This window comes from Chiloscyllium punctatum, chromosome 18 (genome assembly GCF_047496795.1).
Source record: "Chiloscyllium punctatum isolate Juve2018m chromosome 18, sChiPun1.3, whole genome shotgun sequence".
Lineage (NCBI taxonomy): Eukaryota > Metazoa > Chordata > Chondrichthyes > Orectolobiformes > Hemiscylliidae > Chiloscyllium > Chiloscyllium punctatum.
The window spans coordinates 72,053,318-72,081,013 of record NC_092756.1 but is presented as its reverse complement, the minus strand read 5'-3'; the positions used below and the strand labels follow the sequence as shown (position 1 = coordinate 72,081,013).

Genomic DNA, 27,696 nt, shown 5'->3' with positions numbered 1-27,696 from the left:
CAGTTCTACTGTAATGCATCTTTCGTTTACGCAAATTGGCTGTAATGTGCTGGGTGAATGGGGAATGTTTTCTCTAAAATGTGAACTTTTAAAGTGTGCGTTGGCTATAATGCGATTTCATCACAACACCAAGTGTGTGGTATTGTGCGATTTCTGTATCGCACAGGGCTGCACAAGAACACAACTTACGCATAATAGTAGAATCACTTGTACAGTCAGTCAGTTCTGCTATATTGCAGTAGTTCAATTCTCATGCAAACCCGTCTTACACAATTTTTGTATAACAGCAGCACCATTTAAACTAACACCAAAATCGCATTATAATCAATATATGCTTTAAAACTTCACACTTTAGAAAGCGCCTCCAACTCAATCATGTTACAAATTTATGTTCACAAAACATGCATAAAATGACCTGTACATGAATTCGTGAATTGCAGTCCTAAACAAAGATAAGTATTGCTCATCAACAACAGTACATAGACGTTTATTTAATACCTTTAAATTGAAACATTTCAATTCAAATATTCAAGTTGGTTCAAAAAGTCTACAATCTAAGTCTGGATATTTATCAGCTTAATGTCAAGTCTTTGAAATACATTCAATATTTGCCCCAAAAGTCATCCTCTCTAGAGGTTTAAAAAAAAAACTGGCATAAAATAACAGATACAAGGACCATAGCGATTTTTGAGAAGATTTGCAACTCAGGTTGATGACATGTAGATAAGTTAGCTCACCAAGATGAGGCTTGTTTTCAAATGTTTCGTCACCATACTAGGTAACATCAGTTAGTATCTTCAGTGAAGTGCTGGTGGTATGTCCCACCTCTCCATTTATAGGTCTTGGTTTCTTAAGGTGGGTAGTGTCATTTGCAGCTCCTTTTTTCAAGGGAGGGAGATTGGTTTAGATCTTGTGTGTTTATTGTTGGAATTCTGGTTAGAATGCCATGCCTCAAAGAATTCTCATGTATGTCTTTGTTTCATCTGTCTTAGGATATGTTTGTTGATCATCTTTGTCTGTACATATGGAAACTACTGATAGTGGGTCATGTCTTTTGGTGGCTAGTTGGTGTTACTGTATCGTGATGACAAGTTTCCAATGTATTGTTTCTTACAGTTCTTGTAAACGACATTAGTTTTGCTGTTAATATCTAAAGGACCCTTTAAGTTTATTAGTCGCTGTTGAAATGTATTGGTAGGTTTGTGGGCTACCATGATACCAAGGGGTCTGAGTAGTCTGGAAGTTATTGCTGATATGTCTTTGATTTAAGGCAATGTGGCTACAGTTTTTGGTTGTGTTGTCTGCTTGTTTGGGTTGGTTTCCAAGGAGGAGGCCCATAATTTAAACAGAAGGGAAATTGGCTTAACAGTTGCAGGTTATAAACTATTATAAATAGCCCTGAAATACTGCCCTAGTACAGCCACAAAGGCTCTTCCTGCTCTTGGTTGTCAGATCAGCAAATTACCCTCAACTTTGAAATACCTCCAACCAAACAACCCAATTAATTCCAAGATACCTCAAAAATCTCAAAGCCAGCAATATCCAGAATGCCCACAAAGGAAGCACCCTGTCTCTTGGTCCTATCCAAAGCTTTGTTGATGCGCATAACCAGCCAACGGAAGAGGCGCTCGTAAGTGGCTTTGGCCAAAGCCTCAACAGCAAAGTCAGCCTAAAACGTAAAACAAAATTCAGGTAAGCTATTTAAGACAAAAAAGTGAAAAGGTCAAATAATTACTGATTATCAAAACTGAATAATACATGCAAGAATAGCTTTGAAAAAATTAAACATAAGGCAGAGTATGAAATGTGCAACTGTCTTTTAAAATAGGATGCATTGTGAAATTATTTGGTTTGCAGTATCTATCAAAAGCATCACAAATATGCCAACAGCACAAGGTTCAACAAGTTATTAATGCGGGTCTATGTGGATCTATGTTAGTCTGCCAACTTCAGCCAGATTCTTCTTCCTTGTTATACTTATCTCAATGCACAGTTAAGTATTACAAAATTACTTACACCATACATTAACAACTTGGATGAGGAAAGTGAAGGCACTATAGCCAGGTTTGTGGATGACAAAATAGGTGAGAAGACGAGTGATAAGAATAGACAAGTTAAATGAGTGGGCAAAAGTTTAGCAGATGGAAATCAATGTGGAAAAATGAGGGGTTATGGACTTTGATAGGAAAAAGTGTGATTATTATTTAAATGCAGAAAAACTGTAGAAAGCTATAGAATAAAGGGATTTGAGAGCCCATGATCATAAAACACAAAATTGGCAATCATTGGTTAACAGGGAAGGCAAATGGGATGTTAGCCTTTGTTTCAAAGGGAAGGGAACATAAAAGTAGGAGCTTTTACTTTTTTTAAAAAAGGCATTAGTCAGATCACAGCTGGAATATTGCTAACAGTTTGGGGCCATTACCTAAAGGAAAGATATACTGGCATTAGAGGCAGTCCAGAGAAAGTTACTTGGTAACTTAAGATACTGGGTATGGTGGGACTGTAACGAGGAGAGGTTGAGTAGATTGGGCCTGCACGGACTGAGATTAGAAAAATGAGAGATGACCTTATTAAAATATAAGAACCTTAGGGGACTTAATTGGGTAGAACAGCCACACTCCTCCTTCCTTGGGTGGGGGAGTTCAAAACTAGAAGGCATCGGTTTAGGGGAGAAGGGAAATACTTAAAAAAGGAACTAAAGGGCAAATTTTTCATGGAGAGGATAGTGCATGTATGGAACAAGCTGCCAGAGGAAGTGGAGGAGTCTGGTATAATTACAATATTTAAAAAGTAGTCTGGATGAGTATATGAATAAGAAGCATTTAAAGGGGTAGGGGCCAAACGCTGGCAAATGGGATTAGATCAGACTGGTATGTCTGGTCAGCAAGTATGAGTTGGGCTGAAGGGCCTGTTTCTTTGCTGTATAACCATGACACTCTGACTATGATAGACTGGGACTAGAGGGCATAATCTTAGGAAAAAGTTGCAAACTTATGACAGGTGAGGGAATTTCTTCTCTGGAGGACAGTGGAACTCTTTACTGCACCTAATGAGGCTGGGTTGTTAAGTATATTCAAGACTGCAACAGACAGACTTTTAACCGTAAAGAAATCAAGGGTCAGTGATAAAGCCAAGAAAATGGAGTGAGAGGTCAGATCAGCCACGATCTTATTTGAATTAGTGGGCTGAATGGACAATATCTGCTCCTACATTTTATACTTAATTCACATTTCTCAGTCCTGAGAAATTCACTGAGAATATGCCACAGGGAACTTGCTTACAATAATGGCAATTACCAAAAATATTTCATAATATTGACTATGCAGGATGTATGTAGACCCGCAAGAATTTCAGTGAATTCAATAATTGTGTTTTTAATTAACTACTCATGTTATATTATATGGATATTCTCAAAGTGCTGTGAAACAGATTTACTGGCCACAAAATGATTACAAGAGAAAATAGGTAGTTCTGATTACAAGAAAACTTAGGTAGCACTGTATTCGGCGATTACCGGGCTACTGTGGCGACTATGCAGCAGGGAGAAAAGAAAGAAAGAGGCGATCTTTCTCTCTATCCATTCTGAACAGGAACAGAACCATAGGGGCAGATTTCTATCAGTATTACTTTACAGGCATTACAGGACTGGCAATAAACCATGGGAGATATTAAGAATGAGTCTGCAAAATAAATATTCAGTTAATGAAGCTCTCAGGTATGTGAGGAATCTTTAAATTAGATGCAGTACAGAAAGAAAAAAAGTAACATTTCTTTAAAATGTATTTAAGAATGTTTGTAAAGGGCTTTTTAAGAGCATCAGTTAAAAAAGGGATGAATTGTCATTTTCTCATGTCAAGGTAACATGACAAACAAGCAATATGTTTGCCACATCATATTGACATGTACATATTTATATTTTGAGAAAATGGCAATTCATCCCTTGCATGGTGGCTCAGTCGTTAGCACTGCTGCCTCACAGCACCTGGGACCTGGGTTCAATTCCTGCCTTGAGCGATTGTGCAAACTCCACACAGACATTCTCTCCATGTCTTGCATGGGTTTCCTCTAAGTGCTCCAGTTTCTTCCCACAGTCCAAAGATGGGCAGGTTAGGTGAACTGGCCATGCTAAACTGCCATAGTGTTAGGTGCATTAGTCAGGGGTAAATAGAGGGTAGGAGAATGGATCTGAGTGGGTTAATCTTTGGAGGTTCGGCATGGACATGTTGGGCCAAATGGCCTGTTTCCATACTTTAGGGAATCCAACCAACAAGAAGGTCAAACAGAATTAATGCAGTGGGAGGTGAACTGGAGGCAGAAGACACCAGTACACATATGTAAATGGAGGTAACTACAGCAAAACACAATTATCAATCTTCTTGTATAATTAGGAACATGCCTGGTTCTCTATGAATAGGGCCATTTTTCATCTGGCGTTAAAAATATCCGAATTACAAATGTTCTTGTGAAGAGCAACACTGCTAAAAGCTCAGACATGTAATAAAAGTAAGTGTCCAAGACAAGACTGGGTCTTCGGTTGTTTGAAAATAAATTCTGGAGAGACATTCCATCTGGTTTGACGTGACTTTAACGAGAAACCATTTGTTGACGGACGCCCGTCATGTATCTGGGAACCTCAATCAGTTGCCACAATCAGTGCCGAATCAATTTTAATTTTTATCAATTCATGGAATGACGCAGTGCTGGCTGGGCCAGCATTTATTGCCCATCTTTAAACTTGAGGTGGTATTGTTTAGCTGCGTTCTTGAACTGTTGCAGTTTGAGTGAGAAATTGAGCGTTCTGGCTTACTAAAGTCAATGTTGAGAGACTCGGCAATTACACAGATACCACATTGATGAAGGGAGCAAAGTAGGTTCTTGAGGTCCTGTAAGACACCTTATTGCATTAGTGAAATTCACTTTTTTCATTTAAGGAATCATTTGCCTGTAAATAAAATTTTTAAATTTATATTTGTTTTGACTCACACTCAAGTAAAAGCCAAAAACAAAAAAGGAGCTAGTTAATTTCTTCCTCGAAGGCAAAGTTTATTGCTTTGTTTTAGTTTCCCCGCAGAAACTGTAATTGATTTCTGGGATAGCAGGGTTGATAAAAGAGAAACTTGATTAGGTTTACACTCACTGGAGTTTAGATGGGGGATGATCGTATCGAAACCTATAAAGTTTTTTTTTTAAGAAACAGGACTGAACAGGGTAAATGTGGAAAAGATATTCCTGATAATGGGAAATACAGACCCAAGAATCACAGTTTAAGGATACGCGATAGACCATTTTGGACTGAGATGAGGAAAAATGAGAAGGTGGAATTTGCTACCCCAAAGTACAGTGAATATGTTTAAGGAGTTAGACAGATTTTTCATTGGTAAGGGTTGAAGGGTTACAGGGAGAAGGCAGGAAAAGGTTGGGCGGGGGGGGGGGGCGAGGAGGGGAGAAGCACAGCACCAAGAGCTTATCAGCCTTGATTGAATGGCAAAACAGACTATGGGTCAAATGGCCTAATTCTGCTTCTGTAACTTACAAGCTTATGAAATGTCTTCACCCAGATCAGCAACCCTGTGGTATTCACTGTCACAGAAAGGAGAGGCCAAATATTGAATGTTTGAGGTGAGAGATACAATTCTTTGGGCTAATATGTGATCAAAGGATAGGGGGCGAAAAGTGGAAACAAGGTATTGAGTTGGATGATTCATCATCATCATCATATTGAATTCTCAAACACTCTTAAAAAAGGACCAATGGCTTACTTATATTTTCTATGCTGTGTTGCTAATTATTATGAAAGGTTTTACTGTAGAAATTAGCCATGTGAGAAATACAGTAGAAAAATAGCTAATTCCCAGTAGCCACTATCTTGAGACAGATATGTTCGCCTGCAGTTTGTTATTGTTTGAAGTACAGAATTTAAACACTGCCAAAAGTCAAAGCTGTTCATCTTGCACTCATCAAGACTACAATGCAAGAAACCAGAGAAGGAGGAACAAGAAGTTTAAACTATGGAAGAAAAGTAGGATAATTGACTGGACCATCGCTGGCATGACATTGCAGCAGGAACTGTTAACTGTCAAACTTAATTCGCAAACCATGTAGGTAGACTGATTGATCAGCATGCTGCTGTTGGAATAGAGATTGCAAGAGAAAAGAATCACTGGGGATACCAGTGGGCAACATGCCAACAGTGTTCAATCAGCCCATGTTCACAACCACATTCAACAGGAGATGCAATTCTGTCACTGGATAGAATTTACTAAGTAAACCAGACTGTTCAGAAATACAATGACAACCAATTTAATACGATCAGCCAGGCCCACAGTTTGATGCATTTGAGTGTGCTCGAATCTATATAATGCAGTACATTCATCAAGGTACTCTTCTCAGTGGCAGTCTCTCTAACTCCTTTGCCAAAAATCTGCTGCGGCCCAAGGCAACATGCAGACCAATTGGAGCCTCTCTGTCTGGACTGAGAACTAAGGATGATGGCAGCATCATCTATCAACTATCTCCATGCCAATGATGGTTGGTGCACTTTTTCCAAGTCTGGTTTCTTGCAACTTAGAAGATGCAAGATGAAAAGCTTCAACTTAATATCTCCTTTTAACAACATTTAAAAAGCTGAAAAACTGGTAAAACGTGGGAGTTCAACACACTATTCTCTCTCTCAAACGTTTGAATGCCTGATTGTAACTTGTTGAGCCCAGACAAGAGATATACTAAATAAAAAAAACAAAAAAGAACTGTGGATGCTGGAAATCAGAAGCAAAAAAATAAATTGCTGGAAAAACTCAGGTCTGGCAACATTTGTGGACAGAAATCAGAGCTAACATTTCAGGTGCAGCGACACTTCTTCAGAACTGATGTTAGTTAAGAAAAGGTTGGTTTTTGTGCAAAAATAGGGTGGGGACAAGGGGTAAGGAGTAAACAGTAGGTGGAGACAGAGACCTAAGAGAGAGAACAGTTGGACAAAAGGTGTGGGTAAAGGTCAGGCAGGATAATAGACAGCAGGAGGCTGGAAGAACACAGCAAGCCAGGGAGCATCACTTGGTGAAGTAGTCAACATTTCAGGTGAAACCCTTCTTCAGGACCCTGGTCACCCTGGGAGTGAATAGATGCTAAGGGAGACTATTATTGGCTGACAATGGGTTGTGTGCAATAGCAGACTGTGAGATAACAAGGACTGGGTGTGTGGGGTTAGGGTAATGACATAGGAGAAGGTGCCTCAAGTCCTCAAATTGTTGAACTTGAGTTTGTGTCCAGAAGGTTGTACAGTTCCCAAGTGTTCTTCCAGCTTATGCTATGCTTCACTGGAGCATTACAGCAAGCCTGAAAGAGAGGTTGGCCAGGGATCAAGGTGCTGAAGTGGCAGGCAACTGGAAGCTCAGAGTCTTTTCTTTTGCAGACAATACTGCAAAATGCGCTGCTTCACCTAGAAGGTGTGCTTGGGCCCTCAGATTCTGAGAAGAGACCAATTAAAATGGGCAAGTGTTACACCTTCTGCGGTTGCAGGGGAAGGTGCCATGGCTGTTGGGAGTGAAGAAATGGACCAGTGTGCCCCAGAAGGAACAGTCCCTGTGAAAGGCTAACAAGGGGAGGGAAGGTGAATATGTACTTGGTGGTGGCATCCTGTTGGAGATGGTGGAAATGGCAGCTAATGATCCTTTGGATGTTGGTGCTGGTGGGATGATAGGTGAGGACAAGGGTGACCCTATCACTGTTGCGGGAGGGAAGACAGAGGATGAGGACTGAAGCGTGGGAGATGGGCAAGACCCGGCTGATGGCCCTGTCAACTACTCTGCTGGGGAATCCTCACTAGAAGAAAGTGGACATTTCAGAATGCCTCTTTACTAAAGTTGCCATCATCCGAACAGATGTAACAGGGATGGAGGAACAGGATGTATGGTTGTATAATCAAGCTAACTGCAGGAGTCGGTTAGTTTGTAATGAATATTAGCACCCAGCCCATTCCTAGAAATTGAAACAAAGATATCAAAGGAGGGGACGGATAAGTCAGAGATGAACCAAGTGAAGTAGCGAGCAGGCTGGAAATTGGAAGAGAAACTGATAAACATTTCCAGTTCTGGAGGAGCATGGGAAGCAGCACCAATGATATCAATATACCGGGGAAGGAGTTGCAGTTGAAAGCTGGAATAGGACTGGAACAAGGAATGTTCCACATACCCCACAAAAAGAGACAGGTATAACTGGGCCCCATGCAGGTACCCATGGCCATCCCCTCTACCTGAAGAAAATTATAGGAGTTAAAAGAGAGACTGCTCAAAGTGAGAACAAGCTCAACCAGGTAGAGGACGATTGAGGATGATGGAGGAGGAGAAGGACAGTCCACTTTTTTTTCTAGGATTTTTTTAGTCTGCCAGGTAATAACAGCACCATCTTTGTTATGAAGTCAGGGTTGGATCAGAGAGCATGAGAGTTGCCAGCAATAAAGGGTATACAAATGCACGTGATTTTTAAATGCTGTTACTCCAATTGCTTTAAATCTGTAAGTTGACAAAGTTATTAAGAAACAAACCGTTAAACTGTTTTCAGTTGTTAATGTGTTAGCTTTTAAAATGTTTCCACAGAAACTAAGCCAATACTCACTTGTTCTTTGGTTTGAGCTTTCTGAACATAATCCCTCCCAACTTTAATGCGGGGAGTGAGAATTGCCCTGCTGAAGTCCATAACATTGATTCCCAGCAGATGGCAGACTTTCTGGGCAGCTGTAGAGCAAAGACAAGTCTTGAAGATTGAACAGCCTTGTTAATTTTATCTCAATGAGAATCTAATGCTTTGTTGTCAACAAAATATCAGGTTCACCTTCAATAAATCCTTATTTATTAGAAACAGAGTTAACAGCATTGAAAATGGCAATTCGGTCCAAAATGTTATGTCAGTGATGGTGTCCCAAGTCTTTTCCCACCTTTAGTTCACACGATCAGCTTATTCTTCTATACCTTTCACCCATGTAACCTACTTTGTTGTTTATTGCATCTAACTTACCTGCATCGAACTACTCCAGTGCTGCAGATTCTACTTTTTAACCACACAAGTTTTATTTTATTCACTCTTGCTCCCCTTCGTGTTATTATATTTATGACTAGTTACTGACATTCCCTATGTTTATCCGACCAACCTATTAAGTCACCTCTCAAAACGTCTGAGAGCACAGAGCTGTTTAAAACTTAGTTCAGCCACGACGCTGATAAATCTTTGTAATATCAACTTATTTCATTATGCGAAAGATATCAGAAATGACTAAAGCACGACGTTAAGCCAACGTTATAAAAGTGAACACAACTTCCCTAGTTTTCAATACTATTCATCTGCAAAATAATCTGTGCTTTGTTTACATTTTTTTGGTCTTAAACTGTATTGCATGATATCTGTAACTAACCAACAAGTGCTTTGCAACTTATTTAGATTCATACTGCCTCCCTCCAAAAAAATACACCCATGTCACATATTGATATTGCAATAAATTTTCTATTTACACACCTATTTTGCAATTTTATTAACATCTTATTTTGTCATAGTATTTCTCCATATTATGGGCGTCTCCTGATTTGGTCAAATTTATTTGTAATAGTGTACTTTTGATTCTGAAATCTAAATCATTCATTTAAGTGAGTGTAAAGACCACAGGCACAATCCTGACATAATATGCAATTTAGATCTGCTGCTAAAAGGTCTTCTCTCAAGTTCTCAAAAATCTAACGTATGTGCAGCAGTTGTCTCTCTTTCAGAGAGAGGTGTTCTGTTTCACTTGCAGACAGGTATTGCCAGTGCTGCTGAAATGTCTGCTTCAGACAAGCAATTGACAAACAACATTTGAATTCGTCCTAGGTGCTTTTTTAAACGAAAAGAATCGTGACTGGGTGGGGTCAAGGCTCACAGAAAGGAAGATTTTTAGTTTTGCTTTCAGATAGTTGAGGTTTTCTGCTGGATGCTGAGCTAAAAGCTAGAGTTCATGGCTGCTAAAGTGAGATCTCAGACAGTGAGGCTTCTTCAAAAAAGTCACAAGGGGCAGGTTCTTTCTTCTGGACTGGAGAGACAACATATCAGTACAATAACTGTTTTGCTGAATTGCATTTTTGCTAAAGATGTACTTATGGGATGCTGCCTACATTGGAACAGTTGATGATTAGTAGTTAAATAATGCATGATCTTGAGGAGAATTTAAAAAGTTAATTATGTTTTTTTGTATTTTAACTGTTTAAGATTAAAGTGTGTTTTGATTAAAATGTGTTGTGTACCAATCAAATCACATTGAAACCACCTGCGTTTAAAAAGTTAGGGTCTAGGCTATCTCCTGATAATACTTTTGGAGGAGGAATCTGGTCTGGTCCTTAAATTGGGGACTGTGGTCCAGGATCAAAATCGCTACTGTACCATAACAGTTTACCAACAAAGTGCATTTATATAGTATCCTAAACATACTATATCTCAAGGTTCTTCAGAAGAATGATAAACTGCTTTATAAACCATATAAGGAGTTACTAGGACAGTCGAACAAGAGCCTAGCCAAAGAAATGGGTTTTAAAAAGCACCTCAAAAAGGAAAAGAGACGTGCAGAGAGGTAGAAATTCCCAGAGTTTAGGGCCAGTATTCTGTCTGATTTCAATGGTCAACAGCTTTAAATTTCTGTAATCTCCCAACAAGGAACAATTTTTGAGCAGCTTGCACGTATCTTCCAGGTTACTTTGCAAGAACATAAACAAATAGCTCAATGTCGAACATTTCAAAATCTTTAGATCATCCAACCACTGGAAGGGCATGATGATTAGCAACGAAATGCCTCAGGATATAGACACTTCCGACAGGACAAGGAGGGAAATAAAAGAGGGGATGGAGTTACATTGCTGGTCAGGGACGATATCATGGTTGTGCTAAAGGAGGACACTAAGGTGGTCTTGGATAGTGAGGCATTATGGGTGGAGCTGAGAAATAAAAAGGGCGCAGTTACATTGTTGGGGCTGTATTACAGACCTCCCAACAGTGAGTGTGAGGTAGAAGAACAAATAGGTAAGCAGATTATGAATAGATGTAGAGGCAATAGGGTATTGACGATGGGAGATTTTAACTTTCCTAACATTGACTGGGATACACTTAGCGCCAGAGGTCTGGATGGAGTAGAATTTGTACAAAGCGTCCAGGAGAGTTTACTACAGCAGTAAGTCAATAGTCTGACAAGGGAAGGGGCCATATTGGACCTAGTACTGGGGAACGAGCCAAGACAAGTGGTAGAAGTTGCGGTGGGGATTTCTTTGGGAACAGTGACTACAATTCTGTAAGTTCTAGAATATTCAGATAAAGAAGAGAGTGGTCCTCAGGGAAGAGTACTAAACTAGGCCAAAGCCAATTATATCAAAAATAGGCAGGAGCTGGGAAATGTGGGCTGGACACAGCTATTTGAAGGGAAGTCCACATTTGAGATGTGGGAGGCTTTCAAAGATAGGTTAACAGTAGTGCAGGATAGGCATGTGCCGTTGAAGGCAAAGGATAGGAAGGGCAAGATTCGTGAACCGTGGATGATAGCAGAAATTGTACGACTAGCCAAAAAAGGAAAAGGGAAGCCTACATAAGGTCTAGGCAGCTAAGAACAGAACAGGCCCTGGAGGAATATCAGAAGAGTAGGACAAGTCTTAAACAAGGAATCAAGCGGGCGAAAATGGGTCATGAATTGCTTTAGCGAGCAGAATTAGGGAGAATCCCAAAGCATTTTATTCTTATATAAGCAGCAAGCAGGTAACTAGAGAAAGGATTTGTCCACTAAAAGATAAAGGAAGGCAGGCTGTGTGCCGAACCTGAGAGAATGGGTGAGATTCTGAATGATTACTTTGCAGTGTTCACTGAGGAGAGGAACATGATGAATCTTGAGATTAGAGATAGATGTTTGATTAGTCTGGATCACGTTAGCGCAAGTAGGGAAGATATGTTGGGTATGCCAGAGGTTATTATGGTGGACAAATCCCCAGGACTGGATGGGATCTATCCCAGGTTGCTGAGGGAGGTGAGAGAGGAAATAGCTGGGACCTTGACAGATATCTTTGTGGCATCCTTAAATACGAGTGAGGTGCCGGAGGACTGGAGGGTAGCTTATGTTGTCCCCCTGTACAAGAAGGGTAGCAAGGATATTTCGGGTAACTACAGACCAGTGAGCCTGGCGTCAGTGGTTGGGAAGTTGCTGGAGAGGGTATTAAGCAATAGGATCTATTTATATTTAGAAAAGAATGAGCTTATCAGTGATAGGCAACATGTGTGGGGGACATCATGCTTTTCCAACAGTTCTTCAAGGAAGTGACCAAGTTGCTAGATGAAGGAAGGGCTGTTGTCATATACATGGACTTTAGTAAGGCATTTGATAAGGTTCCCCATTGTAGTCTAATGGAGAAGGTGAAGTCACATGGTGTTCTAGCTAGGTGGATAAAGAACTGGTTGAGCAACAGGAGACCGTAGTAGTTGAAGGGAGTTTCTTAAAATGGAGAAAGGTGACCAGTGGTGTTCCACAGGGGTCAGTATTGGGGCCACTGTTGTTTGTAATATACATAAATGATCTAGAAGAGGGCACTGTTGGTATGATCAGCAAGTTTGCAGATGACACAAAGATTGGTGGAGTAGCAGAAAGCATAAGGGACTGTCAGAGAATACAGGAGGATATAGAAGGCAGCAAACACCACTACAATTTTTATAGCTGTCCAACAGGAGCAAGATTGTCTGCTTCCTAAGAATTGGCAGACTGATTGCACTTCATCCAGCACAAGAGGAGGAAACACCATTTTCTCTGCAACTCAGCAGTTACTGCATCCATTGCTGGTATGGGGTGGGGGAGTCCAGAACTAAAAGGGTTTAGGGTGAGAGGGGGGAGACATAAGAGATCTACGGTGTAACTTTTCCACAAAGAGGCTGGTACATGTATGACAAGAGTTGCCAGGGGAGGTGGAGGAGGCTGGTACAATTGCAACATTTAAAAGGCATCTGGTTGGGTAAATGAATAGGAAGGGTTGGGAGGGATGTGGGCCGGGTGCTGGCATGAGGGACTAGATTGGGTTGGGATATCTGGTCGCATGGAGTTAGACCGAAGGGTCTGTTTCCACGCTGTACATCTCTATGACTCTTAGTACATAAAATAGGAAAGGTTTGGAGGGATATGGACCAGAAGCAGGCAGGTGGGACTACATTTGGCATGGACCGAAGGGTCTGTTTCCACGCTGTATGACTATGTTCTTTTAGAAGTTTGAGGTGTTGGGTGAATGGAACCTGGTGTAGTGAGATTGGGATAAGATACAGTTTAAGAAGAATGGAAATGAGCAATTTTCTTAAAATAACTTTGAGGAAGTGTTTGTCTTAGAAGGGTAGCCGGGGGGGGGTGGAAGAGAAGCCACTTTCAAAACTTCCTATTTTTAAATTTGCTAGCGCTGTTTATGACACTTGTACAATTTTCACACTCACCAAGCAACATTACACCAGAGTCTAATTATTATATTTTAAAACAGGAAACTACAGAATAAGAGGAAAGTCAATCAGTCCTAAACTTGAAAGAATACATTTGCTTCAAGTTCAGCACAATAAGATCAGCTTTGTTCTATGCACTGACTTTCAGACTAAGTAGACTGGATTCGGTCAATAGCTCAAAAGACAAAATTTAGGAGCAGCTTTTTTTTTTTTTAAGAGTAGTCAATTAGTGACTAGCTGTTGGAAAATAAAAGTGATAACAAGTGAATCAAACAGGTATTTTGCATCAGCCTTCTCTATACAGCATAGAAATAACACCCCAGAAATAAATCAGGAAATGAAATCGAGGAACTCAGGAAAATCACAAACACCAGGAAATGGTACTAAACTAATTGCTAGAGCTACAGACGAACAAGTTCTAAGATGCTAAAAAAAAAATCAATCAAGCAATCTAAAAGTAGCTAGTCAGAGTAACATACCAACAGGAAATGAGATGGCATAAATGTGTTCTTCTGATGAGCAAGATTGATGAATGCTGTGCCACAGGACTCAATGCTGGGGCCTCAACTGTTGGAACAATTCTTCGAACAAGGACTGTAAAGTATGGTTTGCTAAATTTTCTGACAACACATATATAGAGGGGCAAGTGTTGTGAAGAGAATACATGGAGGCTACAAAGGGACTAGTTTATGACTTTGTTTTTTGGCCAATGACTGCCTGTTTAAAACATGAATGTTAATTGGTGGCACAACATGAATTTAGGAAAAACACTTCAACCAATTAAGTGCATTAAAAACAGAAGTAAAAGGTTACTTATGTCAATAGAACAAAGAAGAAAGCATAACTCCCAAAGGTTTCTCTTGTTACAATTAGGCTTACCTGTATTATCAGGCATAGAGGCTTGGTCTGTGTTGCGTTCCTTCTTGAAAACTATGTTACCAAATTGAAGTACTGCAGAAACAACCTTCAGCATGGCTGGAAAGAAAACCAAAAATTCAATGTATAACTTAACATTTGTGCTAATGAAAAGTGTGTCAATATACTTTGTGTTAATACATCAACACCTTACTGACATAAAAACTTTGCAGTGTGTGTAAACCAGAAGGGTAGATAGAGTAACCTAATAACTTAGATGTCTCCACTTCATGTTGGCTAACCAGCAACACTGGGAGAAACTCAACAGGTTGCATACCTGTTTTCGGTCTGGGAATGTCAGAAGATGCACAAAAAAGACTCAATGACAAAAAAGATGCAACAAACATAATTTATTTTTCTTTTTTAATGGATGCAGTCACCAAATGATAACCAATGTGCAATTATTTATCAGAACAGGTGCAAGGCCATAGATGAAGCACAACAGATAAGACTAAAATTAAGTGGAATGTGGATCTGTGCATTACATCGTCACGAGTCAACTGATCTGGCTGAACTTTCGATAACCAAGAATGAGAAAATTAAATAAAAATGCTGGTGTCTATAGTCAGAGACACAGTATGTGTGGTGAAGGTGGTAATACTGAAGTTGTACGTAAAGGGTAGAATGCTCTTTTGGACCCCTTATTGCAGGAGAAATTTAAATAATTTGTGGGATCCAAAAGCTCAAATTATTGAACTTAGAACTGAATAATGAGAAAAGATCATTCATCTTGGGATTTTACCTTCCAAAGTGGGAGATGCAAGTAGGAAAACTAAGTATTTAATCTTTCACAGGCATGAGGACTTTGTGTCCAGTAAAGTCGGTCAGATATGGGACTCAGGATTTTGGGGACAAAGTTTGAAGTTTAGTAAAGTTTCAAAAATAAAAAAAGTGATAAAATTGAGGAACAAGTTCCCAAAGAGGAGGTGCTCTTCCTAGAATTTAAAAAATGACTGCATTACATATTTAGAAAAGGAATTCTTGGCCTTTAGTTCCAGAATCATAACAAAAGGAGCTGACACTTCTCTCTACAGCCTTCTGGTCTCAATATTGAATCAACAATTTTAGGGCTTGAGGCACATTTGCCCACTTCCTTACCCCAAGTCCCACACACCCAGCCAAGCCTTGTTATCACATGGGTTGCTATTACATACAACCCACTGTTGACCAATAATTACCCCCATCAGAAACTATTCACTCCCGGGCTGATCATTATTTACTTCTTTGCCTGTCCAACTGTTCTTCTCTCTTTGACCTCTATTGATATCTATTGCTTAGTCTTTACAATCTCCCTCTTCTGCATTAAAAAAAAACAACTTTTTCCTAGCTACCACCAATTCTGAAGGGTTACTAGACCTGAAATATTAACTGATTTCTCTTCACAGATGCTGCCAGACCTCAGCTTTTCCAGCAATTTCTACTTTTGTTTCCTATTTTCAGCATCCGCAGTTCTTCCAGTTTTTATTGAGGAGCTAACAAAGTTTGGAGAGATGACTATATGGTCCAATGTTTTCCCTTGACAAAAATACAACACTATGACAAAATAACCAAGATTTATTAATTGACAAAAAATACTTACACATAAAAATAAACTCCTGTTCACTCTCTGAAGGGCATTAGATCTCTCAGCTACAGCATCTAGGGACAGATAGTATGTATCGGCCTTGCTTTGCTGACCACTTCCTGAAAATCTGTTTTAGAAATAACTATACTTCTATACAGCTATGAAATAATTCTAAAACCACAGCCATACAAATGTTTATAACCTTAATGTATAGATCTGTAGGTATAATAATTTCAATGTAACAGATTTCTTTGCTTTGTAAACATGATTGCTCAGTTTGGTTTGTCTCTCTGCCCCTCCCCTATCTGACTGTCTTCAAGGTTTCTTTCTATAGAGGGTGTCTTCAAAGGTATAGGAAAGTAAAAATTAAAAGTCTGAAGCAGTGTAAATAATCTGCGCTAACATTGGTAATAAGTAATATTTAAATTCAAAATATACCCAGTGGTAATGACTGAAATGCTTTCTGACAGAAAATTAATTTTGCTTCAACATTCTTAATAGCTATTACTGGCTAGGCTTTTGAATTATAAGAACTGGAACCATTTATTTCAAAGCAAAATAATTAAAGTAGATTTATAAATTATTTGTCACAAACCACCGTGAAAGAGATACAAACCATAGGTCAACTAACTCTTCTGATGTGAAATGAATTACATTCATTCAGAACTTAGCTTAAAAACTAATAAATTAGAAGAACTGTGAAGGAGGATACACCTATTCTTTAAATGGATTACAAGGACCCTCCAATTCAGTATGAGTGTCAAGTACAATGTACATATGCATTACTCCACCATTTGTTACTATACAGTAAACCATACCAATTAGTTCATCATCAGGAATTCCCATGATTCTGAATGCCTCCATCGTTTCCTGAAACAAATCCTTGTCTTGTTGTCCAGGAATAGTGATGTGGCCATTAGAGAGAAATCTGTAGTTATTGTAACCCTCTAATAATAGATCAGCTGCAAATCAGGAGATACCATACATTAGCATTGGAAGGAATAGAGAAACTTGCAAACATATACAAACGAGTTTAGGACATCCAATAATGTTTTACATTCAATAAGTACTGAGGTGCAGTCAGTGTTCTAATATAGTAAAATCATCCTTGTGGGGGCTAAAACCTTTGGTCAATTTTGCAAACACAATTCTCCAAATATAATAAATTTAAGAAAGTGGAGTTAAAAACAAATTATGTAAGACTATGAAGTAAGTTTATTGCAGGTAGGATGCTTTTAAACAGACATGAAGCAAGCAGTACTATATGGCTATCCAGATGTACCCAAGGGCCACTGACATCACTGACTTCAGATAAGGCAGTTGTGTGCTTGGTTGTTTGGATCGGAGGACCAGTCATGGTAGTCATTATTGGATGTAGAAATAGTTCCTTATGCTCATTTGGTGCTTGAAAACTGACTACACACATTTCTTTGTCAAGACATCCACTCAAGAGCAACTAATAAAGCAAATGAACTACTAAACTAAAACAGAAGCACACAAGTCAAAAGAAAGATTAGAAGCCAGACAAAGGAGAAAAGGATGCGACAAAGGAGAAAAAGGGTGCATGTATCAGATATCAGGTTAATACAAATGCAAACAAAGCTACAGAAAATTGAGTGCAAGTGAGAAAAGAAAAAGTAGTCACAAGGAGAGACTGGGAGTCAATGTAAAAAGGAATCCAAAGCTTAATTTATATGCTTAGACTACAAGGAATGAGGTTGATTGGGAAGCAAAAATGGAGGGGGAAAGGGTATAACAGAAGTGCTAGTTAGGAGTTTGCACCAGTCATTATCAATGAGATGGTGCAGTCGTCAACATTTTAGAGGAAAGATTTCTGAGATACTAATCATGTTATAAAGATGGATTAAAAAGGCTGTGGTACTTAAAAGGTGATAAGTCACCAAGACTGGATCAGTTGCAACCTAAGAAACCATGGGAAATATGGTTGGAGATTGCAGAGGCATTGTAAAAAAATCTTCCAACACTCCTCAAATACAGTGGTACTATCAAGGACTTGAGAATCGCAGATGTTAAACTCATTCAAAAAAAAAATTAAAGGATAAACTCAGCAACTGCAGTCAGTTCAACCATAGCAGTGGGAACACTTTCAGAAATATCACTGATAAAGCAGCAACTGAAGGTACCGCATAGTGCAAAGGCCTTTACAATATGCTAACAAAGCTCCGAAAATCTGTTCTCCAGTACTAGACACAATCCCAGACAAACTGCTCCAGACAGCTACAAAAGCAGCATAAATCCAACCTGGTTGAACACCATCTGATCGTATGGAGGAGCAGGTGTTGGACTGGGGTGGCAAAGTTGAAAAAACAAAATCACACCCACCAGGTTATAGTCCAACGGGTTTATTTGGAAGCACTAGCTTTCAGAGTGCTGCTCCTTCATCAGGTAGTTGCGAAGCAGGACCATAACAGAATTTATAGCAACTGAGATGATATATTAAACAAACCAATTGTTATTAAGTCTTTCATCTTTTGGAATGGTTGCAGGTTTCTGTTGAATTTGTAAATTCTAGAACTTCTTTTAAGTCACATTCTCAAGATAACTTAAGGTTGTATTTTTTTTTAAAAAAAGTTTGCGTGCGTGCAAGCTTGCTAAACTGCGTGGGTCAAATGTGATGTTGTTTAATGGGCTGTATGGATTATAAGTGCATGTCTGCGTAGTGCATAAATGTAGTGGGGTCACTTGTAATGGGACATGAATCCAAGATCCTGATTGAGGCCATCCTCCTGGGCACCAAACTTGGCTATCAGCCTCTGCCCAACCACTTAGCATCGTTGCCTGTCCCGAAGTCCGCCTTGGAGGATGATCACCCGAATGTCCCTGATCGCTGAAGTGTTCCCTGACTAGAAGAGAAACTTCAGTGGTCAGAGACATTTGGCCTTGGACCTTCGGGTGACCATCCAACAAGGCGGATTTTGGGACAGGGAACAACGCAAACTGATTGGGCAGAGGCTAATAGCCAAGTTTGGTGCCCACAAGGATTGCCTCAACCAGGCTTTTGGGTTCATGTCAGACTGCAGATGACCCCACTACACTGTACATGTTCTCTCACACACACAAGCACAATTCCATGTACAAATGAACACTCATGCAGACCCCCTCTCATGTACCATGCATACACACAGACACAAGTCTATGAGGGTGAATTTGCATTTGCAGATTCATTCCATTTTGCTCAAAAAGTGCACAACCTGCAGGCGGTTAATGCAGGCAGTCAATGTATGTAATATTTTGTAAACTCCACTTTGGAAATAAAACTAGTCTGACTCAAAATTAGGATCCAGACAGACTGTAACCTTACACCTTTAGTGCATTGTCTGAGAGGAGATGTTACTTTTTTTAAACTCAAGATTTTATTTATCTCGAGAAAAGCAGTTCTAGGATTTACATATTAATGAACCAAAACCTACAACCCATTCTAAAAGATGGAAGACTTAACAACAATGACAGGACTGACAGCTTAATGTTCTCGGATATAAAATGCTACAGGAAGGATAGAAAGGAGGGCAAGAAAACAGGGGGTTGGCATTTTTGATGAGGAATAGCATTACTGCTGTACTTAGGGACAACATTCCTGGGAATAAATACAGGGAAGATATTTGGGTAGAACTGAGAACTAAGGGGATTGTATTATTGATCCCCTAATAGTCAGCAGGAAATTGAGAAACAAATTTGTAAGGAGATTTCAGTTATCTGTAAGAATAATAGGGTGGTTATGGTAGGGGATTTTAACTTTCCAAACAGACTGGGACTGCCATAGTGTTAAAGGTTTAGACTGAAAGGAATTTGTTAAGTGTGTACAAGAAAATGTTCTAATTCAGTATGTAGATGTACCTACTAGAGAAGGTGCAAAACCTGACAGACTCTTGGGAAATAAGGCAGGGCAGGTGACTGAGGTGTCAGTGGGGGAGCACTTTGGGGCCAGCGACCATAATTTTATTAGTTTTAAAATAGTCATGGAAAAGGATAGACCAGATTTAAAGGTTGAAATTCTAAATTGGAAGGCAGCTAATCTTTGCAATATTAGGCAAGAACTTTCAAAGGCTGATGTTCACAGGTAAAAGGTCAACTGGAAAATGGTAAGCCTTCAGAAATGAGATAATGAGACAGTATATTCCTGTTAGGGTAAAAAGAAAAGCTGAAAGGTGTAGGGAATGCTGGAGAAATTGAGGTTTTGGTTAAGAAAAAGGAGGAAGCATTGTCAGGTATATACAAGAGATCTCGAATGAAGCCTTAGAAGAGAATAATGGCAGAAGGAGTACACTTGAGAGAGAAATCAGGAGGGCAAAAAGGGGACATGAGATAGCTTTGGCAAATAGGACTAAGGAGAATCCAAAGGGTTTTTACAAGCACATTAAAGACATATGGGTAACTAGGGACAGAATAGGGCCCCTGAAACATCAGCAAAGCACTCTGTGCATGGAGCCTCAAGAGATAGGGGAAACTCTAAACAAGTATTTTGCATCAGTGTTTACTGAGGAGGACATGGAAGATATAGAATGTGGGGAAATAGATAGTGACATCTTGAAAAATGTCCATACTACAAAGGAGGTAGGCTTGAAATGCATAAAAGTGGATAAATCCTGATCAGGTGTAGCCTAGAACTCGGTCAGAAACTAGGAATGCGATTACTGGACCCTCTCGCTGAAATATTTGTATCCACCATAGTCACCATAGGTGAGGTGCTGGAAGACTGAAAGTTGGCTAACATGGTACCAGTATTTTAAAATAATGTTAAGGAAAAGCCAGGGAACTGCAGACTGGCGAGCCTGATGTCAGTAGTGGGCAAGTTGTTCGAGGGAATCCTGAGGGACAGGATTTACATGTACTTGGAAAAGCAAGGACTGAATAGGGATGGTCAGCACAGCTTTGCGCATGGGAAATCAGATCTTACAAACTTGATTGAGTTTTTTGAAGAAATAAAAGAGGACTGATGAGGGCAAAGTGGTGGATGCGATCTAGAATCACAGAATCCATTGAGTGTGAAAACAGGCCCTTCAGCCCAACTAGTCCACACTGACCATCTGAAGAGTATCTCACATAAAGCCATTGCCCTACCCTACTAACACATGCCTGAACACTACGGGCAATTTAGCATGGCCAATTCACCTAACCTGCACATCTTTGGACTGTGGGAGGAAACTGGAGCACCTGGAGGAAACCCATGCAAACACAGGGAGAACGTGCAAACTCCATACTGACAGTCACCAGAGACTGGAATCGAAACCGGGTCCCTGGTGCTGAGGCACCATGCTAACCAGTGAGCCACTGCGCTGCCTAAATCTACATGGACTTCAGTAAGGTGTTCAACAAGGTTCCCCATGAGAAATTGATTAGCAAGGTTAGTCACTTGGACACAGAATTGGCTCAAAGGTAAAACACAGGGTGGTCGTGGAGGGTTGCTTTTCAGACTGGAGGTCTGTGACCAGTGGAGTACCACAAAGATTGGTGCTGGTTCCACTGCTTTTTGTCATTTATATAAATAATTTGGATGTGAACGCAGGAGGTATAGTTGATAAGTTTACAGTTAACATCAAAACTGGATGTGTAGTGGACAGCGAAGAAGGTTACCTTCGATGACAATGGGATCTTGATTAGATAGGCCATGGGCCGAAGAGTAGCAGATGGAGTTTAATTTAGATAAATGCGAGGTGCTGCATTTTGGAAAAGCAAATCAGAGCAGGACTTATACACTTAATGGTAAGATCCTCGGGAACATTGCTGAGCAGAGAGACCTTGGAGTGCAGGTTCATAGTTCCTTGAAAGTAAGTCACAGGTAGATAGGATAGTGAAAGCAGTGTTTGGTATGCTTTGCTTTATTGGTTAGAGCATTGAGTATATGAGTTGGGAGGTCATGTTGCAGCTGAACAGAACATTGGTTAGGTCACTTTTGGACTACTGCAATTTTGGTCTCCCTCTTATCAGAAGGATGTTGTCAAACTTGAAAGGGTTCAGAAAAGGTTTACAAGGATGTTGCTAGGATTGGAGGATTTGAGCTATAGTGAGAAGCTGAATAGGGTGGGGCTGTTTCCCCTGGAGCTGAGGGACGACCTTATAGAGATTTATAAAATCATGAAGGGCATGGATAGGATAAATAGACAAGATCTTTTCCCTGGGGTGCAGGAGGCCAGAACTAGAGATCATAGGTTTAGGGTGAGAGGAGAAAGATATAAAAGAGACCTGAGGGGCAACTTTTTTTTTTTTTACACAGAGGGTGATGCATGTATAGAATGAACTGCCAGAGGAAGTGGAGGAGGCTGATACAATTTCAGCATTTAAAAGGCATCTGGATGGGTATATGAATAGGAAAGTTTTAGAGAGATACAGGCTAAGTGCTGGCAAATGGGACTAGATTAGGTAGGATAGCTGGTCAACATGGACACGTTGGACTGAAGGATCCGTTTCCATGCTGTACATTTCTATGACTATAATTTCAATTACATGACATTGAAATCTTCTGTTATAAATTGTCTTATGGTCCTGCTTCACAACTACCTGATGAAGGAGCAGCACTCCAAAAGCTAGTGCTTCCAAATGAGCCTGCTGGCCTATAACCTAGTATTGAGAGATTTTAAAACTTTGAACGATCCCATCAGTCTACTCTTGGTCAAAATGATGGAAGGACTCATCAACTTCTATAAAGTTGTCATTTTATCAACAATAATCTTTTTACTGACATTCAATTTGGGTTCTGCCAGCAGCATTCATTTTAAGTTTTGTACAGGTAGCACAGGCCTCCATGGCTTGCGTGCAGCAACAATTTCCAGAATATGATTTCCATACATGGACCATCGGAGCAGCGATTGCACTTGAAGGTTACAGGGACAATCAGCTGCAAACCAGGGCTACAACCACCACCTGAAAATTTCCACTCTGATTTGGAACGATCATTCCTTCACTGTTACCAGACCGAAATCCTGGAATTCCCACCTAACAGCACTCAAGTGTATCTGCCCATAAATTCAGTTCTCCAAAAGGTTGGTTCGTCAACTTCCCAGATCAGGGATTGACAATAAATGCTGGTCAAACTAGTGAAGCAAATAAAAAGGGTAATTCAGGGCACAATTAACATTTACTAGGACAAGTATTAATTAATCACGGAAAGCCAGCACAAATTTGCAATGCTAATGTGTGTATTTAATGAGGGAATGGAGAGCTAAATGATGGTAATGCTGTTCACGCGGAGAATATGGACTTACCAATTATATTTGAGTAATGACAAATAAAAGGTTTGACAAAACTTTTATGGCCTTTTAATAAAAGAAGTGGCGTAAGGACACAAAGTTAGAACATAGAACATTACTTTGCACAGTACAGGCCCTTCGGCCCTCGATGTTGCGCCAACCGGTCATACCAATCTGAAGCCCATCTAACCTACACTATTCTATGTACGTCCATATGCTTGTCCAATGACGACTTAAATGTACGTAAAGCTGGCGAATCTACTACCGTTGCAGGCAAAGCATTCCATGCCCTTACTACTCTGAGTAAAGAAGCTATGCCCCCTCGTGCTCACCATCACCATACTTGGAAAAAGGCTCTCCCTGTCCACCCTATCTAACCCTCTGATTATCTTATATGTCTCTACTAAGTCACCTCTTAATCATCTTCTCTCGAACAAAAACAGCCTCAAGTCCCTCAGCCTTTCCTCGTAAGACATTCCTTCCATACCAGGCAACATCCTAGTAAATCTCCTCTGCACCCTTTCCAAAGCTTCCACATCCTTCTTATAATGCGGTGACCAGAACTGTACACAATACTCCAAATGCAGTCACACCAGAGTTTTGTACAGTTGCAGCATAACCTCATGGTTCCAGAACTTGATCCCTCTATTAATAAAAGCTAAAACACTGTATGCCTTCTTAACAACCCTGTCAACCTGGGTGGCAATTTTCAAGGATCTGTGTACATGGACACAGATCTCTCTGCTCATCTACACTACCAAGAATCTTACCATTAGCCCAGTACTTTGCATTCTGGTTACTCTGACCAAAGCGAATCACCTCACACTTGTCCGCATTAAATTCCATTTGCCACCTCTGCAGCTTATCTGTGTCTCTCTGTAACCTTTAACATCCTTCGTCACTATCCACAACTCCACCGATCTTAGTGTCGCCTGCAAATTTACTAACCCACCTTCTACGCCCTCATCCAGGTCGTTTATAATAATGACAAACAGCAGTGGACCCAACACCGACCCTTGCGGTACACTAGTAACTGGACTCCAGGATGAACATTTCCCATCAACCACCGCCCCGTCTTCTTTCAGCAAGCCAATTACTGATCCAAACTGCTATATCTCCCACAATTCCATTCCTCTGCATTTTGTACAATAGCCTACTGTGGGGAACCTCATCGAACGCCTTGCTGAAATCCATATACACCACATCAACCGGTTTACTCTCATCTACCTGTTTGGTCACCTTCTCAAAAGAACTTAATAAGGTTTGTGAGGCACGACCTACCCTTCACAAAACCATGCTGATTATCCCTAATCAAATTATTCTTTTCTAAGCTCTTCCAACACTACCAACAACTGAAGTAAGGCTCACTGGTCTATAATTATCATCAGGTTGTCTCTACTCCCCTTCTTGAACAGGGGAACCACATTTGCAATCCTCCAGTCTTCTGGCACTATTCCTGTAGATGAAGATGATTTAAAGATCAATGCTAAAGGCTCATCAATCTCCTCCCTGGCTTCCCAGAGGACCCTAGAATAAATCCCATCCGGCCCAAGGGACTTATCTATTTTCACACAACTCCACACAGACAGTCGCCCAAGGCTAGAATCGAACCTGGGTCCCTGGCGTTGTGAGGCAGCAGTGCTAACCACTGTGCCACCTTGCTAATCAACTAAGTTGATTAGTTGATAAGATGTATAGCAGTGAACAGATATATAATTGGTCTGGATGGCATGTAGTGGGTTCCATAGGGGTCAGTATTAAGGACCCTCCTTTTCCTTAATTATATTAAATGATACAAAGTTGGGTACACAGACAGTTTCAAACTCCGCGGACAACAAAACTTGCAAACAACAAAAAAGAACACAAGCATGTTGCTGGTATGGGTGGACAGCTGGAGATAAATCTAATGCAGAGATGTCTTAAGTGACGTATTTTGGTAAGAAGAAAGAAGCAATACAAAAATATATCATTCTAAAGGGAGGGTAGTCGTTCAGGGACCAAACAGTTAATAAGACATACTTTAGGAAGGGTATAATGGCATAAGAGAGGATATAGAAAAGATGACTACAAAGATTAAGAGACTTCAGTTACAAAAATAAATTGAAGACTAACTTACAGTTGAATTGATAAGAAATAGAATGATTGGGTCAGTAAATAGCAGAACTTGTTTCTATTGACACAAGGGTTGAGAACAAGAGGACACTGGTTTAAGATGAAAGGCAAAGAACTCAACTGCAGTGAGAAAAATATTTTTAATCCAGTGAGTGGTTAGGATCTAGAATGCACTGAGGGTGATATTACCATAGTCTTCTAAAGTAAACTGGATAATCTCCACACAAAAATTTATAACATTAGAGAAAAATGTGGCTGATCTGTTCGTGCAGATAGCTGACACATACAAGAAATGCCAATGGAGCACCCACTTTACTGTAAACATTCTATAGCTCTGCACAAACTGCACAGTAAGGGTGATCTTGAGGCATATAGCTACATAACATTACAGAAAGAAAAAGTTTTGGACTAGTAAAAGATGATTCATGGCAGGACTGACATCTGGAAACACAATCAGAAATGATAAAATAGTGAAATTAATTTTAGATAAGATAAAAAAAACACAAAAGCCATGAAATCTAGAAACATTTTGACCTTATGATGCAAGCACTTCCAAATTATTGAGATACTATATTTCCATCTGTTGGAAATTATTTATAATGAACACACTTACTTTTCAAGTGTTCTCCAGCACCAGAAAGTAGGTAATAAAAAATATGGAAGGTACGTTCATCTTTGGCTTGGCGTATGGCACGAGATTTTTCCAACAGATCTGGAAGTTGGTCGTTAAAGAGACGTCAATGCGAAGAGTACTAATGATGTGAACAGTAATATCAGACCACAACTGCTCATAGGATGGATAAAAGCGAATAATAGCAAGAGAGTTAATTACTGGTCTTCTTTCCAGAGGTAATCAGGGTTTAAAATATGGTAAGCAATTTGTTCCCCAAAACCTGCAAAAATATAATGTCAACTGAAGAATTAAAGAAATGAGTGCCACTTGGCCATATCAGTTACACATGTCCCAATACTAAAGATTTTCCTGCTCCTCGAATGCTGCCTAACCTGCTGTGCTTTTCCAGCACCACTCTAATTGAGACTTCAAATAAACATATTGAGACAAGCCAATGATGTGAAGAATCCCTTTCTGGCTTTTAACGGCTGTAAAGGATACAAGTTTCAATATTGGCTCCGACAATGTAGCCATTCACATCAAAGTTAATTCGAATAAATTTGCCCTGTGTATTAAAAACAGAGTTACAAGTTAATCGCTTGGAAGCACTAAAGAAGAAAACAAGCACATCAATAATTTTTTTTTGCTTCAACCTTCAAGATTTAAAATGAGGAAAGGTGCCTGCTTTGACTCAATTTTCACTGATGCATTTCCTTAAAACACATTTGTAGGAAAATACACTTTGGGACCCAAGGAGGTATTACGAGGCTAGTGATAAAAATCAGTCATTAGATGGTTGCATTATGGTAATATCACTGACTACTAACCTAAAGTCGCAGGCTAATGATCTGGGCAGACTAGCTCCAATCAGAATATGGCAGCTGGAATTTAAATTCAATTAATAATTTCGTATAGAAAGCTAGTCTCAGAACCATAAAATAAATCAACAAGAAACTCATCTAGCTCATTAACATCCTTAGGGAAAGGAAACCAGATATCCTTAACTGGTTAGGTCTACACATGACTCCAGGTGGAGGAATCCTAATCACCCTCACAGTTCAAGGACAACTAGGGATAGACAAATTCTGGTCTCCATTTGCCAGCAACATCCATATCCCAAGAAAGAAGAATAATAGATCCATGGACATACTGTTGTTCACCAGTTATAAAAGGCATTGTAATTTTTTTTTTAAAAACTCACAAATCTGGAAGAGTTGTCATTTTTCACGGTTTTTGCATTGCCGAAAGCTTCAAGGATAGGATTGGCTTGGAGCAGTTGCCTCTCAAGCTCTCCCTGTAATCATAACAGGACTGGAGATTAGTTAATTGAAAATCTGCTTTGCAAATAAAACTTGTTCGAGAATTGTGAGGACTTTGAAGTATTGTTTACAGATCTGCAAAAGACTTTGATGCAAAATGAAAGATTTTAGAAGTAACAGCTGACTGCTGCGAGGGTACAAATACATGTTTTTGGTCACCCCGAAACTGAATGCAAACAGATTTATCTAGTAAGAAAGAATATTTCCCCAGACAGACCATCTGGTAAAAATTAAGTTTTGTTATTCATAAACTAAATCAACTATAGGTTGTACAAGCATCATTTAATTTGAAAACAAGCCAATAATTCCAACCTAGCAATTCCAGTATTAGAAAAGTATATGGGAGAGACACAAAAGACCAAATAAAAACATCTAAATGGCCACAAATGGACATTAGCAAATTTCCTGCCACAAGAAAACATTCTTAAAGAAAATGTCCTTTCTTCCAACAAATTGTTCTGCCAACACAAAGTCCAAGATAAGAGCAGGATACTACTACCCTTG

The 27,696-nt window shown here is 39.7% G+C and overlaps 1 protein-coding gene across 2 annotated transcripts in view; it reads right to left on the bottom strand.

The window, feature by feature from the left end:
• Nucleotides 1-27,696, bottom strand: part of LOC140489198 (myosin-9-like) — a 166,534-nt gene that overhangs the window by 72,064 nt on the left and 66,774 nt on the right. For both annotated transcript variants that reach the window (XM_072588474.1, XM_072588475.1), the window contains 7 exons: nucleotides 27,075-27,167; nucleotides 26,375-26,438; nucleotides 25,874-25,972; nucleotides 16,762-16,905; nucleotides 14,344-14,439; nucleotides 8,614-8,732; nucleotides 1,517-1,669 (listed from right to left, as the gene is read on the bottom strand). In XM_072588474.1, the coding sequence (XP_072444575.1) occupies nucleotides 1,517-1,669; nucleotides 8,614-8,732; nucleotides 14,344-14,439; nucleotides 16,762-16,905; nucleotides 25,874-25,972; nucleotides 26,375-26,438; nucleotides 27,075-27,167 (768 nt within the window). The remainder of the gene's footprint in view (nucleotides 1-1,516; nucleotides 1,670-8,613; nucleotides 8,733-14,343; nucleotides 14,440-16,761; nucleotides 16,906-25,873; nucleotides 25,973-26,374; nucleotides 26,439-27,074; nucleotides 27,168-27,696) is intronic.